A 17,893-nucleotide genomic window follows, 5' to 3' on the forward strand; every position below is an offset into this window, starting at 1 on the left:
TGCCACACTCAATAAGCCACACTGATGGGGGTTGATCTGGGAACCGAGGGAAGGGAAGCAAGTATTATTGCAATTAAACTCCCTCAGTGTTTCCGACGATAAACCGAGATCAAGTACACAGCTTCCAAAGATGGAATAAAACAAGATTCATCGTTAATTTCACGGCGATGGAAACATCGGATCACCAATACTTCAACCAGACCAGATACCCTAGAACGCGGTCGCATTCACAAAAAAGCATCTTTTGATGAATACCTCGAGACAGAGTATTCAAGTCTCTACCTATATGCCCCGCAAAAGGTCTTAGGGTTGTTTAAGATCTCATCCAGCACTAGACGAGCCAGCAAAGATAATTGCACAGCGTGGATCCCGGAAGTTAATTTGATCACGAAGATGTAAGATGTTAAGGGGGGAGGGAGAAAATCTGAGGAGATCCCACCGCCGATCAATCTTCGGCGTGGAACATTAAATTAAATAATCAGCGATCATCGAGTAGGGGGCGCTACGCTCCACCGCGGGCCGATCGCGGGTAGGAAGCCGAAACGGGCGGTTATCATGGGAGAATGGTTTCGGAGAGAATTCTGTAGGATACGAGAGTGGGATCGGAGATCTTGGAGGAGGAACAGCGGCGAAGCGAGCTCTATGAGAAGATTTTTTTTCATCCCCCCATCAACTGACCACATTTTTCATCTTCTCCTCTCCACAACCCGAACGGGATGAAATAAAAAACTCGTACAAGAAAATATCGAGGTCTTCTGAAAACGCCATTCCGTCTTTACCATCCGACCGAGTAGGTTTCCTATTGCAATTACCTCGCCTTTCATCCGGTGAGGTTTTATATTAAAAAAAAAAAAGTTTAAAATGGAAGCCTATCTTTCCTCGATACGCGCTTCTCACAACCGCACGACTGTCACCAGCTCGGGAGTGACAATGAGAAAGTTTTGAAATTTCGAGCTGATCAGCAATAACTCTAGCGAGGTTGAATAACAAGGCCCATTTTTCCGTCAAAGTTGAATGAATTTAGAACTCCCCGAGAGTTCCCTTAATTGTACTTCAGTTTGATTTACATTGAATAAAACTGTGAATTTTGATCACTGGTCACATGATTATGCGCAATTGTGGAAGCCTGGGCAATAGTAAATCCATTATGATTCTAAGAAAAATAACATCTACTAATCCAAGAAGTTACAAGAAACCTGTATACCTCAATTTAAACGACACTATGTAATCATCTGGCAAGGAAAAAATTAAAAAAATAAGTTAATTGCAAGGATTTCTTTTCAAATCAAAGCCTTATGCAAATTTCAAACCACTCAATTCTTTTCACAAGAAGTAATTAAAGGTAAATATCGAGGTATTAAGTTACGTCAAAGACGACAAAAGACAGTGGTTCATTATAAAAAAGCCTAAAAAGAGACACTGAGAAGTACGTTAGAGCGTAGGTTTCCGCGGCGATGGTCTGATCTCTGCATTTCTCCAGGGTTTTCTTCCGCGTCAGGTTGCTGGTTGATTGAGAAATGCAGAGACTGAGAAGTACGTTCTGATGTCATTCCTAGGGCAAATTCTATGTCGGGAACGCGGAGTTGGCTGAATTTAGAGTTTAAAGGCCGCTCAACAAAAGTTCAAACATATTAAAGAGCTTCAAAAACAGTTCAAGATTAAAGTTATTTGAAGGCGACGAAGATCTTTCATGATCATATTTCCGATGTCAGGTCACTTCAATAACATACAATGCATTCAAGAATCCACAATTGTAAGCTCAACATGGACTTTGACGCACGAAGAAAATAAAAAGAAATTTCCATTAATATGATGCATGTAACCACATCATGTTTTCATGCCCAAATGCGATTTATAAACTTAAAAAAAACTAATTAAAAAATCTTCATTTATTTCTAATAACATCACGAGGAATAAACTACTTCTGCCAATTAGTGAATTATCAAGGGTAATTTTTCATATCAAACGTAAAGAGGGAAGGCAAGCAAAGCACTCAGTGCGATAATGCGAAGGCAAACGCTTCGAAGATTCGTAATCGGTAATATAAAAATTTCCCAGCCAGAGCCACTTGGTTAACAGAGACAGCTGTCTTTTCGTCGCCGGAATAAAGGCCTTAAAAATAGTCCTCTTACGCAAAGTGACGAAAGACGATACATGATGTCCCATCAACTGCAATGCACCACGCACTCCACACAGCGAAGTGAATGCAGTTGCTTCCCATCATCACCAGATCCTACCCACTCCCTACACTTGTAACGACGCGGGCGGGTAGACATCTCTTTCCGATGGGACTGCCTCGACTGAAAGTTTTACGAGCCAATACAGAAATACGTTTCGGCACAGACCAGTTTTCGTGACGACTGGTGTCTGGAAAGGGGTAAGAATGAAAAATTAACTGTCATGAAAACACGAAATAAATAACAAGACTATGCATTCCCGATTAATTATACACCGTTAATCTGTAGACACCATTTTAATTAATTAATGTTCTACCATTTATAAATACTAATACACCAGCTGGCGAAAAATCTCATTTCCTTTCCTGCCACTCCATTTTGCCTCCACTTTTGCTACATTTCAACGTTGCATATTTGTAATTCCCAATTAACCGTAACCCACTCTGCTTATTGTTAGATATTGAACAGTGAGAGGGGTTAATTTGGTTATTTGTAGCGTGGCAAGGCACGATGTACGCAAAGGTTCCCCTAGATAGAGGTTTTCTAAGATTCTCACATTGATGGACATATTAATACACAGTTTCACAATTAAACCTTTCAAACCCACGTGGTTTAAATATCTGAAATGGCCAGAATAGATCTGAAAATTAAGACATTTTTGACGTTACTTAGAAGCAACATTGGGTTATAATGGGTTAACCGGAATGTATTCTGCTTATTTTTAGACATTGTGCAGAGGGAGGGCTAAATTTGGTTGCATATAGCGAGGCAAGGCACGACGTACGCGACAGTTCTCCTAGCCAGAGGTCTTCTAAGATTCCCCCATTGATGGACAACAGAACTGGACTCTAGGCGTGTGTCGCCCTTCATAGAAAGGCGGAGTAGAGCAAGTAGAGAACCGGACGAGGACCTCAGGGCGGTAGCGCGGCAAAAACTGGCGAAGAAGACATCAGGGCAGCCTCATTTCTATCCTCCGCTCCTGTCAACGGGGTGGGCGTGTGAGAACAAGGCGGCGAAGGGCCACCGGGGGACAGGCATGCGGGAGCGGCTTGAATTCGGGGAACAGGGCCGTGCATAGGAGGAGGAGGGTAAGAAGCATATGCGAGATGTCCCGTCCTGCTCCCCTCCACGGAGCTATTCAGGGCACTTGATACGGGCCCGAAGGGAGTAGGAGGACCATATGCCCCAGCGACAATGCGATGTAAGCTATCCCCGAATACGAATACATGAGAGACCCAAACGTATCGCCGGTGGATAGTTAGTTGCCCCTACAGCGACCCTGGGTGCGTGACGTCAAGAGCTTTGATTCAGCCACCCAATGTCACTTTAAGAAAAATATGCTCTTCTTATCGTGTCGTGTTCCGTCGACTCAAAGCCACTGAAAATAGTCTCTCCGCGTTATATTTCCTAGAAATTCCATTTGAAAATCCACATGTTCATAGAGAGACATACGGCGATACGTGTATAAGAAAACAAACAATTTGAATTAAATTGGAATGCATCTGTCGTGTTGACATAACATTGAAAAATGTTCGCTGTACCTTAAGGATCATGAGAAAATATAAAGTAAACACGTCATCTGAACACATCATGATTAATAAACAAGTGAATTCTATAAATGAAATCACGCTCGTTACATGGCGCTACGTTAGGCTAAAATAATTGGAAAGTATCAACTAAAGCATAGAAGAATTTGATTATCCACCGTCTCTGTACCCTAATTTTGCTACATGGATGCCGCGCCGCTAATGATAGTCTATTTCGCATTAAAGGAGGTCCCGAAAGCGAAATCATTAATTTGTTAAAGACTAACTAGAAAGCCAATTTAAAACGGTAATTGGCCTTCGCATTATCCCTTTCTGCAGAAATATTTGCTCGCAGCCAATTATCAGCTCACCATGATCCATTCACATCATGCAAGGACCAAAGAAGCATGCGCTAAACTGGTCATACTTCAACTGGATGTGGTACCATTAACGCGCTTAGATATTTCATTCCGCTACGTACGATCATCGTATGTCAAAGTGAGAGAACGCTTGGGGTATATTTTAAAATTACAAGCGGCATAATCGTTACGGATTACACAGGGACACGACCTATTGCTCATTTAAAATAGCTAAGATTCACTTCAGTTATGCAGCATACCAAAATTTAGTTTCATTAACATAAAATGACTTATACAGTGATAAAGAGTTTAACGCGAAATGAGAGGAATTGGAAGGGACCGAGTTTAAATCCAAGTGGTACATTAGACTAACGCACCAATTACTCATGGCATTCGGCGAAATTCCGTGAGTCAGAACTTGGCTGGAAACAGCAGAAGTCAAATAGAAAGAAATCGATCCCCTTCGATGCTGTAATAAATTTATTACTGTACCGATGTACGACATATTCGCCATACATTTGGCAATATAAAATACTTTCGTGTTGTTACCCACAATAATAATAAAAGATGATTCTAAAACTAATCAGGATATAGAGTACAGCATGATGAGGAAACTCAGCCACTACCCAACTACTATTTGGTGAAATTTTGTTACTGCGTTAATAAATGTGTGTAATGAAGTAGGAAGTGTGCGTCAAGATTCCTGGGGATGCAATAATAATTTTGCGAAACTTCAACTACATAGGTCTGTAAAATGCATCGAAAAATGACCTAAAGAAAAATATTTTACACCATTCTGAAAAGCCGAAGATAAAAATTAAATACTAGAATTAAATTTCTGGCTAAGAAAATTCAGACATGGAACACAATATCTCTTCAAAAGGCCTTCCATCACAATATTCCACTGAAGCAGTGAGATCTTTCTGATTCACAAGGATGGGTCTTTTCCCGTATTCGAAGCCAACATAATATGTGAACGGAAAGGGAAAATATTGTGCGCGTACAGGAAGCCGAGGATGATACGGGTTCCAAAGAAACCCTTGGCTTGATGTAGATGAACAGCAAGAATGCCGTACTTCCAGGATGACTAGAATTCCGGACACAGGAGGAGGAAGAAAAAGCCTAAAAAACACGATCACATTCCCCATCCCTCATAATGAAAGCTCTTCAGGAACCAACAAAGTGATCGCTCGACCCATAATATTCTGAATCACACCGTCACGAATTTTTCAAAAGAGGATGCTCAAATCGGCCTCTTAATGTTTGTCACCCACCGCACACTTAATTGGGTTTACAACAGTCGCCACTCGCGTCGCTGACGGACAAAATGATCCGAGTTTCACGGGGAAATAAGATATAATTGAGGATGTTAAACGAAATTTATATAAATATCGATTTGATATATCAAATTCATAACTATTCCATGCTATTCCTTGCAATTACAAAGATTATAATGCAAAACATTGAAAAAAAAGTGGATCGAATCGCACTCGTCACCGCGCCGCGGACATTTCTGAAAACCGATTAAAATGCGACCGAAGTGGCAACAGAAATCAGCCTTCTGTGGGATGAAGTTGGGCCTCCTCTATGCAGTCCCCCTGCACACGGTCATCTCGTCATCCCTTATTTCGCGGTTACAACTGTAATGCCATTAACAGCCACACGTGTCGTAACAATCGCTAGTGGCGGTCTTGGCAGGAATATTCCCTGGTCGTGTGCTATCATTGGCTGAAAGACGGTGCCAGCGATGATTTTAGCGACGGAAAATGGATGTGATGGAAAAAGAGGATGTGACTTCCTTTCCCTAAAGCCATCGCGGAAAATGATTGCGGGAAACGATCATTTTTCCGCTATCATTGGAGCGATCACTGGAACCATCGCACAGAAGGATGGATAAAAACGACAGTGTGATTAAGGCTTAAGAAAACGACGCATGACTCCTGCTCAACCAAACGGTGCCTCGAATAGAAAATTTAATGGCATTGCTCGCTAGGACGACTCATATCATGTTTTTATTTTTCAACTTTTCTAACCTTTCACGGATTTGCTATGAATTACAAACCATTGACAAGTTTTGCCTTTGCGTGAATGTGGACGTATATTTTGTTATTATGCCTAATATTTTAATGACCGTGAGGTCTGCATTCGGGGTTCCTCTTGCATGCTGCATGCCGGTGATTGATCACCTCCTCTCAAACACCCAGGAGGCGGCTCGCAGGATATCATGTAGACGTCTTTTTCCGCGGCGCATTACCAACTTGTTAAAAACTTACGCTATCATTTGTAAGTTCAGGATGTTTATGCAGTACATCATTTTCAATATTTGCCCGTATTTTAAAATCTTTAATATGAAAATTTTAACCCTCTATTTTCTCTGAGGAAAAATATTTACTTTTGTGATACAGATTGTAGGACATAGTTTTTCACGGCGAACTAATGAGAATAATTCATCTCAGATTAACGTTGACAAGAGTACACTCCACATATCGCGAAATTTTCAAGATGGTGTCTCATTAAAAAGTAAGTATACCGTTTCGAAAAAAAATTACGACACGCCGAGCGCGAGTTATAAGCCCTCTTAATCCATGGAAATGAGACTAAAAGCCACATATTTATATAATCCCGCTGTGAGTCAACTCAAAGGTGGATAAAATCCTTTTCAAATACACACACAGGGGGCCGAGAAAAAGACAAGTCTTGTGGGTCTCCGATCCAACCAGAATCAAATACCTATGCAATATTGAGAATTGTTATGGGATATCCTAAAAGGCACTCCGCCCGCAATCATTAGGTCCGCCTTCTATGCGGCAATGAATTCACTCACTCCGTGATTCAACCCGCAGGTTGTTTTGAATAGATGAGGCAGAGCTCACCTCAGACTAAGCCACGCGCGCACTAAGTTCGCACATACAGGGTAGAAAGGCTAGTTCCTAACCCCGAGTCACCTCGGTCTTTGTGATATTAAAAATGGAACGATGGAAATGATTATGAGTGATTCCATTCATAACACTTTCATAACTTCACTAAAGGACAAATGACAGTGGCTCAAAGCATACTCTGTTTAAAAAATCAATTTGACATACAATAATATTTTTAAAGACCGCTCGTGATTTTACATACGATTCAAAAGGTCAATGAAATGATCGTGCTAACGTTCCATTTTTAACCACCTTCGTGATCAGACTGGAGGTGTTCGAAGGCTTTACGCGGGATTTGAACCCGAAACCAATCGGTCAGAAGTTTAGGGTGACATCAACATAACCACATTAACTAAAAATCTGGCACAAAATCTACCAAGCTCTTAAGTTAACGAGGAAAAATGTATTTTTAATTTTTCACAATACAGAGTTATTTCCTCACTTGACAATGATTGATAAACCAGTGACCCTCGACCAGTTATTCGACGAAGATGATAGACATAGGTGAGGGTAGAGCTTTCCCCAATCTTGCGTAGTCAAGGAGCCAGGGCTACATATGACTAAAATACGTTTTAAAATAAGAAAAAAAACAACGTGAGGAGTTTTGTTAGGGAAGTAGGGTAGTTTCCTATTATTTTTTTAATTGCCTAAATCGAAAGATTATTACTTCTGGAGTACGTATTTCACGCTTTTAGATTTTTTAACGACGATATCTATTTTTCGCGATTAAATAAAAAGTGAAAAATTTCAAGCGCGCGAAAACGCGACGGCTAAGTATGAATGCCGGGAATAACTCCGTGTGACGTCGTTCTGGTTCCCGCTGCCGCAAGTGAGGTGACCTTGGGGCGAGGCTTTGAGCGCAGATACGACGCAGGATGCTAGCAGGTAGCAGAGTACCATGCTAGCTGGTAGCGCTTGGCTTAAATAAGGATTATTAATACCTTATAAAACGAGGAAAACTTACCGACCTTAGCCAGTTTCAATAGGTGATTATTAAGACGTGTTTCCCTGAGCTCTGTGCCTCATGCATGAATTGATAATCTCAGACGATGTAAAACTCCTATCTACTCGTATAGAAACTAGGTCCCTGTGACGTCACGTGGAGTGGCATCGCATGGGCGCCAATCTGGCCTTTTTCAAATGAGGATAAAATTGACCCTTACCATTCGTCTAAACCGGTATTTCTAAAACCAAATAATTTGCATATTATGAATACACTAATGGTGGGTAACGAAACGCAATCAATGCCTTTCGTTTTCTTTGATGAAGGAAACTACCCTATTTCAAGGGTTCACCCGGATTTGACCCCAAGACCATCCCGTACGCAAGAAAACGAACCCTAGCATTAGGCAAATCGAATTCGGTATAATGTTCTTGGCCCTCTCATGACACAAAAATCTACTTTAAAGGCAATCAGAAGTTTTAACGAAGTGTCGCATCGCAATGGTGGGTAAGAATTTCCAATCAAAGTTCATGTTCATACAATGGTCTGAAACTAAAGAGACCTTACTGATTCAATTCTCGCGCCTTTAATTAAAGGCAATAGTAAGTGCACGTTAAGGGGGAATGAGCCCTCGTAATGCGAATACCAAAGTTGCCGCAAAGTATCACCAGAAATCATTTAAGCAGTCATTGAGAGGGATTTTTATTTCATATATTCAATTATCCCACCATATATCAAGCTTTCAATAAAATAGCGAAAAAGCAAGATTAAAAAAATTATCTCCGTAGGATATGGCGAGAGACTTCAATAAGAAATGACAAATATTTAAGTTTAACATCAAACGGCCTGAAACAGAATGAGTGATTCCATTCATAACAACAACGAAGCTGCTTCACTAAAGGACAAATGACAGTGGCTCAAAGCATATTCTGTTTAAAAAATCAATCTGACATACAATATTTTTTTTAAGAACGCTCGTGCTTTTACATACGATTCAAAATGTCAATGAAATGATCATGCTAACGTTCTATTTTTAACCTTCGGAAATATAAAAAAGCCATTCAAGATTTAAGATTAATTTTTTTAACTGCCGGGATTGGTCTTTTGGTCTTATTTGGCCTCCCAAGCAACCCAAGGGACACCTAGCAGGTACATTTTTATTTATTTTTTAACTCCCTCGGTCATTCAGCTCACTTTGCCGACTCACCTGATATAACCAGCTGGCTTCCTGTGCCCCCTTTGGTTTTAAATTGCTCGAACGGCATCGCATAACATCCCTTCTATGAAAACAGAGTCACAATAGAGAACAAGAGGACGGCCCTCATGGGCTAAACACGAAAAGGTCCCTCAGCGAGGAAGGGGAGTAAGGGCCCTCACACCACACAGGACACCTGATCCACTCTCCACAGTCCCGTAGGGGAAAGAAAAACACGAGCAGGCTTCGTGACCGCGCATTTGGGAAAGACAACAGCTGCAGTGATAACATTAACAAAAAAGTTTTAACCTAGAGATATCCATCAACTTAAAACACCTAAGACTGCGAAAGAGTGTACGTCGCTTCACAGGGAAATATCGAAACTCCGAACTGAGAGGAATGGATATCAGGGTTCAAATCCTAGCTCAGCGATTTGATTTTTACCTATCGAAATTATTTCTTTTCTGCTTACACTTTCGCGCCTGCGGGAATGAACGCATTATAAGCCACACTATGCTGAATTCATTTTTTTAATTTGCACTTAACTTCTGGAGAGCAAAAACAACATGTAAATATAATAGTGTCCACAATTGTCCATAAAATAGTATCCACACAGAAAAAGAACGCGATTACACAAAGAAGTACAGCACTTAATATTATCCCTATCACTGAACTTCGAGTATTAGCGGCAGCTCTAATTATTTATAAGCGAGAAAAAACTCAACCTGATACTTCTCGATATTTGATAATTTACTCTCCTTAACGAGAAAATATCTTTAACGAATCAAAGTTAAGGCCAGAACACAGAGGCTCTAAATAGATTAAATCGCCTCAACACGATCATCCTATGATTTTAACCGTTTTAATGCCTCTGTGGGGTAGCATATGCATATACTGCTCGGGTGAAAAACATAATTGCATTGTTCCAACCAACAGAATAGCGTGGCGCACTGACTCATTGTCACAAGACATACAAATATTAATCGACCCCATACTTAATATAAAATAAGTTCATTCAAATTCAATATGGATTTCAATCCAACAATTCGATAACCGAATGCGCGAGGTAATTGGAAATCCATTATATGAACTACCATGGAAAAATTGAATATCAATTGGAGACTTCAATGCGCGATAATGAAGTTTAGAATAGCCCAGCAATGATTTCTCTAATCCAAGAAACTCGACAAGCAATGTACAGTTAATTCCGAAAATTACGTAATTTAGGACAATGAAAGAAATAGATTATGTGTAACGTAACAAAAATACCGCAAATGAATGCCGAGAAAAGTTTCTCAATTTCTTTCTTGATAAATGGATAAAAAGGCCACATCGTATGCACGAAGAATGGAGGATATAAAATATATTCCTCTATTTTGGGCGGTAAAAAAAAATTACAAAAAGAAGAAATGTATATTTACGGAAAATAGTCACTATTTTTGGTATTCAAAATTCACACAGAGAAATTTCCCAAGAAATAAAGAGAGAAATTTTGGTATAATTCCATACCCTAAGCTTCACAAAGGGAGTAGTGGTAGAGCGATGAACAAATACTGTGCTATTCCTTTTTGTTGCGAAGCATGAGGGATAGAATTATACCAAAATTTTGCTCCGTATTTCTTAGGACATTTCTCTGTGTGAATTTTGATTTGTAATGAGGAAAAAATCGTGACCCTTGCTCTCAATACAGCACCTGAGGAGCGAATGGATTTCACTGAAAAAATACACAAAAATGAAAAACCAGATACATTCCTAAAAAAATGTGAAACATATGTTGAAAAATACAGCAGGAAACACTACTATTTCACGGGGAAAGGCCCCAGCGCCGAGCCTCTCCCTCCCTTAAGTCTAGGATAATGGATTTTTCATGCACATAATTTGCACTCGGTTATCAAATAAAATACCTACTTACTGTTGAACCAGCTATTAGGAAGGAGAGCTTAGTAATCTTCAATCCCGCCTGAATTCGTGTCAAAATATTTTCGCTCCCAAGCTAGGAAATTAGGTTATGAATAATATAAAAACAGATAATCAGAGAACGGATTGCTGCTTTCCGTTTGCATACGCAGTATGAAAAATATAGCGTTTCTGGGCTACATACCCTCTTATAGTGGAGCACGGCACGCGTCTAGTCAAAAATGCAAGAGTTAATGAAATGCAAAAGTATTTCTCATCACTACTTTAGTGATTCGGCCCGGAGGTTGGTGTGGATAGGCGAGGGTAGAGCTCACCCTGAACTAAACCACAGGCGAGTGAATTTCACACATTCAGGGTATGAGGGCCATTTCCTTTCCGTAAGCCACCTCGCACTTCTCAAATTACATCAATAAAAATGTTTCCTGAATGTGTGTAAGTGGCAGCTTCACGACCTAATATCGGAAGTGTTAGGAGGGCAATAACTTACAACAATTACATCATAATAAGAGGGGGATTGAGATTAAGGAGGTTATTGGTTGGGAAATTAATTTATTTAACTGTGAAGGCGTGGAGACCACCGCCTCATGATAAAATTTGAACAGCTTTAACGTTGCAGCAGTGTTCTAACCCTATATGGCACCTCACTACACACAAGTATTTCTTTTGGAAAAGTGGTGTTGGGTGGGGATTCGGCATAGGACTATTAATAATACGTATCCCTTGCGTTTAAAGTCTTTTTAGTCACATATTATAAGTTTACAAATAACACTATCATCTTGAAAATTTATAAGGGTAAGGATCTTTCCATCATTTTACTCTATCTAAAAAAAATCTGAAAATATTCCTAATATTTTCTTAGACACATATGAAGTTATCGTTGTTAAGCTACAGGAAAATGTTGACTATGGTCCACTCCACACACCCTGAAAATACCAAGGCGACGGCGAAATGTTTTAACAAGTACTTTGTGGCGAAAAAATATTACAAAAACGAACGAACTAGAGGGATTCGGGAGAAAGGGGCTGTGTATAAGAAAGCCAAATAAAGAAGGTTCAAGGTACGAATATTCTATAGCACATGAGTAGCATACTAAATAATGGGTTACCACGATAAGAACACTTGCACTGACTTCCATTTAAACGAATCATTTTCGTGATCACTTTTTAAGGAGAAATATTTATTGGCTCACACTTCTGGTGATTCTAACTTATATTTTTTCTTATTAAGGGAGACTTTATTTTTAGGCGCATTTACGGGGATAAAATCAGACTGATCAGTTCGCTCATCTAACGATTTGATCGTTGGATTATTCTTCTTCATAGAATAATCCTCCAAGGTCGTTAGAATATTAATTGCATATTGCTTGGTTTCGCTTATAGTAGGACCTGCCCGCCTTTGTGACGGTGCAGGATTCCTCGTCCCGTCCTTCCTTCCCCGTCCTTTCCCTGGAGGCGTCGTCGGGCTCTAATCGCGGCGATGCCTCTAATCCTTTGTTCCTATCTGTCCTCCCCCTCTCGAGAGGCTCGGGCGTATAAGTCTCAGACTTGGTTCCCGGTCCTCGAGAGCGTATCCTTGCGGGGGCCCGCCCTGGGACCCCCGAACACACACTGATCAGTTCGCTCATCGATCAGATCTACCGATTCGATCGATGGATTTTTCTTCCTCATATGAAAATCCACTAGGATTTGTAGAATATTAATTGCGTTTCGCTTGGTTTCGCTGTTAGTAGGGCCCCCTTCGCTTCTATAGCGTTGGGGTGCGTTTCCCTCGTCCCGTCCCTTCCGTTCCTATCCTTTCCCAGAGGCGTCGGCGGGCTCCCATCGCGGCGGCGCCTCTATCCTTTTTCCTTCCTTACCAGTCCCTCCCCGGGTGATCGGGCGTATAAGCCACTGGCTTGGTTCCCGGCCCCGGTGTGTTGTATCCTTCGAAGGGTTCGCCTTGAACCCTCAAAGTCTCTGATCAGTTCGCTGTCAAATACTCATACTGTCTTCTTCTAGTCAAGTACATCAGAATTTATGTTGCAATGAGTACCTTCGAGATGAAAACTCAACAGCGGCATGCAACTAAATGTCTCCATGAACACTAACGTGATATTAAGGTGGCAAGGGGAGGTAGTCATCTAACTTGAAATATTCTTTAAGTATACCGGGACTAGCCACGGTGATAACTTTTACCATTCCGACAAGGCCGCAGCCAGAGGGTGAGAGTGAAAGGGGTATATCCTCAGAAAAGATTTAGGAGGTGGTTTTCGAAGAACCCCGCGCCTGAAACATTTTCCTTTAACCTGCATTCTCGTATCTTCCACCCAAAGTTGTGATGAAGTGATTAAAAAAAACGTTTTAGGCTACAAAATGTAAGAAATGGTGGTAAGAAAAGTCTCAGGAAAAACTTAAAGAGTAATATGAGGGGGTGAGAAGCCAAAGGGTAAAAGTGATTTTTTTCTACAGAGAGTTAAGTACAGAAATTGATAGAAGAAATATACAAAAACTTGATGGCCAAGAGATACGAGTGAGTCTGTTTTTTGTTGACATCGAGTGGAAAATCAAATACGCGTATGTATATTTCGTTGATCTCGTTTGTTTTCTTTGCCTAATTTCTATATCTAAATCTGTTCAGAAAAAATCACTTGAACCCCTTGGCAGCGGCGCAGCTAGGAATTTTAGTTTTAATAGGAAAAATAGGTTTTAGGAGCAACTAATTCTCGGGGTATAGAATACCCGCCAAGGTAGGCGACAGGTCAGGGTGCCCTTCCCCAGAAAGGTTTAATAGAAATGGTTCAAAATAGTGGGTTTTACGGCTTTCTGAGGGATACACTTAGTAATCCTAAACATTTAATTAATCCTTAGACTTTGCAATAAGTAATATTAATCCAATTAAATAAAATGGATTTAACTTAAAAATTTCTCTGAGCTCAGGGGGGGGGGGGGGAGGAGAGGGTTATCCCCCAATTCCTCCAATATTAATCCAATTAAATAAAATGGATTTAACTTAAAAATTTCTCTGAGCTCAGGGGGGGGGGAGGAGAGGGTTATCCCCCAAAACCCCCCCTGTGCCACTGCCCCCCTTGGTTTCTTACCCCCACGTATTTAAAATGCTTTCGGAGGAGGACCCCTTAACCAGACTCGCAGATGGTCCTTGCCAACCCAAGTCTTAAAAAGAAACTGCACTATAGGCGTCCAATAATTACGTGAGGTGATTTGGGCGATTTCTGGAACCCCTCTCCCCCTTGGTGAGATATTATTAGATTTGGTTCGACCCCCTCCCTCCTATCTCACGTCATATGGTTCAAAATACGTATATCTATGTTTTATAGCGTTGGATTTATTAAAAAAATCAATTTGTTTAACCCTCCCACTGCTATCCTTTTTCCTTGGGTACTGGTGAGAAATACGGAGCGTATTTTCATTAAATGTAGTTACTAGGAAAAAAAAACAATACAAAGCTATTTCATTGCATATCCATAAGCGGATTTTTTTATTATTGACGATAAAATGGTTAATAATGACAAAATATTTTTACGTTTACTGAAATAAAATAAATCAATGAAATAAGTTATAGCAAATTAAATAATGCACTACGTAAGAGCCGATATATTGGCCCGCCGCACTTTTCGCCCGAGCGGCAAAAGCCGATATATCGGCCCACCACACAAAAAAGGTTAATCATTTTAATTTAAGATTAGTACTCAAGTTTAATACAATCATATAGTATTGTAGTATCACATTTTACACTGCTTCTTGCGGAAAAAAATTACGTGATACTTGACAGGACCCCCTTCATCCCCCACGTGAAATAGGGTGAGAATCGACTTGACCCCCTTATACCACGATGAAAAGTATCATTTAAAATAGCAAGAACACAGCCTACCTGACTTTTGGCCAAGTTGAACCAAGTCTGTAGCACGAGTTGTACTCGACTTCTGTGGAAACCCCCAGTGGTCTTGACGCTAATGAACAAGTCGTCCAAAGTCGTCGTGGTGGACCGAGCGGTTGGAGGCATCGTTGTGGTCGTGTCTACCGCAGAGGACCCTTTGTGGCTGCCTTTGGCCATGTCTCCGATTTCGGGCTTGACCTGCTGCGAAGCCGAGGACTCGGCTATGGACCTCGGCGCCCGCTCCTGCCACCGATCCTCGGCGGACGGGGCACCACCACCTCCGGCGCCGCCCCACGAACTCATGATGGCACCGTAGAGTGCCGTGGCCACCAAGAGCAGGGCAACCTGCGCGGCTCTCCTTTTAGTCCTCATCGTGGATGCCCTAACTTCGGAAACACCTTCGACCACGATATCACCTAACATCCGACTTGGAGATGGGAGCATTTAAACGGTCCAACTTCATCACGAGTCCTCACAGAGGTAGGGAGGTCGCCCACGGATATTGCCGAGACGTTGGGGACTGTACTCAGGCCATAATCAGTAGAATGTTCGATCAGTTCGCCCAGGTGGACGAAGGAATGGAAATGCAGAGAGTTGCACTCATGTCCTCCGACTATCTAAATGCCACCAAGCGTGCCTAATCCAATGTTCCGGAGACAAAGGTGCAATGAATCGGAGAGGACAACCAATATGCTCGATTAAAATTTTCCCACATTGATTCCACAGAGGATTGAAAAACGCAACCTTATTCCTGCAATTCGCAAAAGGTCTTTTCTGTCCTCTTCAGCCCGATGAAAGAGTCATTAAAATCAAAGGGTGCAGGAACTTATCACATGAAGTACCTATAGAGAAGATAGGCTGAGAAGAAGGTTGACGAATGTGAAACGATAGTGACTGAAAAAACGATTTTGGGCAAGATCAATAAAAACGAATAAGAATGTAGGATATGACGAAGGAAATATAGAAATCGACTTCGTAATGATTAGGAGTGACAAAAAGTCAGGGACCATTCAATGCACACCTTGAAAAGTCAACTAATTGGGACTTTCAAGAAGGGAATGAGAGAGCAATTAATATCCCTTAAAAATTCAATTAAATAAAGGGACTAGTGACAAAAATAACAGCACAACAATCAAATAACAAAGCTCAGGAATTCGACAGGATTCACTTGATTTTTCACACAGGTTTACTCAGCAGAGAAGTTGCAAGCGCCGTAAAACCAGTCGAAGCACCAAATACTAGACAAATAGGATTTTCAGCAAAAGATCTTCACACGAGATGGTCTAAGTCTACACCAGACAGTCAACGTCAATTGCATAAAAACAAATTACATCGCAACTCTCGATCACACATTTGAATGAGACCAGCAGTAAACACGACACACCAAAACACGGAGCTCACAGGAAACAGTGCAACAGGTTGATGAGCGGATGATCGCCCATACGAAGGAAAGTGTTCCAACTACTTGAGGAAGTTCTTCCAAACATCAACAACAACAACTACACACGAACCACCGCCGACGACATCAGCAGTGGTGTGCACAAACACGTCTGTTCCTCGGCTATCCATTCTTCCCCACGTTCCCCACCTTTGGCAACACCGTAATCCCGTAATTCCAGTGCACCTCCCGCGCTACGCCTGTCGGAGGAGTTTGTAACTAAAATGAGGCAATAGAAACGGCATGGCACTTGGCGACTCTAGTGACACCTATCGACTGCCATTAATATTTCAGAGACCCAATACGGCACGGCGGTAAAAATAACACTGTTTGAAATCAGATTAACAGAATATTATTGATGCTTTCCCGGCGAATAATGTGAGTAAACTTTTCCCGGTGAAATAAAACGACATTCATCAGCTCGGAGTCGGATCTCGTAATTCGGCTACAATTAGGAATTCAACCCGGTGGGAATCCCGAGAAAATTTTACTCACTATAACAATGTTTATTGGCTCTGTTGTTTTGTGTACTTACAAATATAAGGAAAGTCAAACAAAAGTAGCAACACAGACCAAACCAGTTAAATAGGAAGCGAAGTTTGCGTTTCAATGAAAATATTTTTTTTAATGGCACTACAATATTGTGAAAAACATGAAACAGCAAGTATGGTATAACATAGCTGTAATAATACTTTAGTGAAGTACAATAGTTGCTAATTTCCTGTTTCACTTACAATAAGTAGTCATCTATTGAATAACGAGGATTTTGAAGTGGATATTTTTACTCTAACTTTTAAGATGCTTAAATTATTGTTCTATAGATGAGATGGCATTATTTCAAAGGAGTTGAATTGAGAGTTGCTGTTTGAATGGTCCTCTATGCCAGGGATGGATTTTGGGGAGGGGTCATGACTCCCCAAACTTCTATCAAAATTTTTCAAATTTTTATTAGTTTTAATGTTTTTTGTACCCTTGTACATGAGTGATTGGTTCTGAATCCACCCCTGCTCTAATCAATAGAGTAATTTCCAAAAATCATTAAAATTCACTACTACCTACCTTTCCAAATAGGGTGGTTTTCTATTGTTTTTTTATTGCTTAGATTGAAAGATTATTAATCCTGGAGTACGAATTTCGCACTTTTAGATTTTTTAATGAGGATATCTATTTTTTGCGATTAAATGAAAAGTGAAAATTTTCAAGCGCGCGAAAACGCGACGGCAAAGTAGGAATGATGGGAAAAAGTCTGTGTGACGTATTTCTGGTTCCCCCTGCCACTTTGTGAGGTGACCTTGGGGTGAGGCTTGAGCGCTGATACGACGCAGGCTGCTAGCAGGTAGCTGATTACCCTGCTAGTTGGTAGCGCTTGGCTTAAATAAGGATTATTATTCCCCTATCAAACGAAGGGAACTTTCCAAACTTGGGTATTTTTAATGTGTGATTATTAAGAGATGTTTCCCTGAGCTCTGTGCCTCATGCATGCATTAGTAATCTCAGACGATGTAAAACTCTTATCTACTAGTATAGAAACTAGGTCCCTGTGACGT

The 17,893-nt window shown here is 40.9% G+C and overlaps 1 protein-coding gene across 1 annotated transcript in view; it reads right to left on the reverse strand.

The window, feature by feature from the left end:
• The window catches only part of LOC124165063 (fringe glycosyltransferase), a 131,793-nt gene extending 115,293 nt beyond the window's left edge, over positions 1-16,500 (reverse strand). Inside the window, exon 1 of the mRNA XM_046542308.1 lies at positions 14,903-16,500. Coding sequence (XP_046398264.1) covers positions 14,903-15,352 — 450 coding nt within the window. The 5' untranslated portion in view covers positions 15,353-16,500. The remainder of the gene's footprint in view (positions 1-14,902) is intronic.
• Between the last annotated feature and the right edge of the window lie 1,393 nt (positions 16,501-17,893).

Source organism: Ischnura elegans, chromosome 9 (genome assembly GCF_921293095.1).
Source record: "Ischnura elegans chromosome 9, ioIscEleg1.1, whole genome shotgun sequence".
Classification (NCBI taxonomy): Eukaryota; Metazoa; Arthropoda; class Insecta; order Odonata; family Coenagrionidae; genus Ischnura; species Ischnura elegans.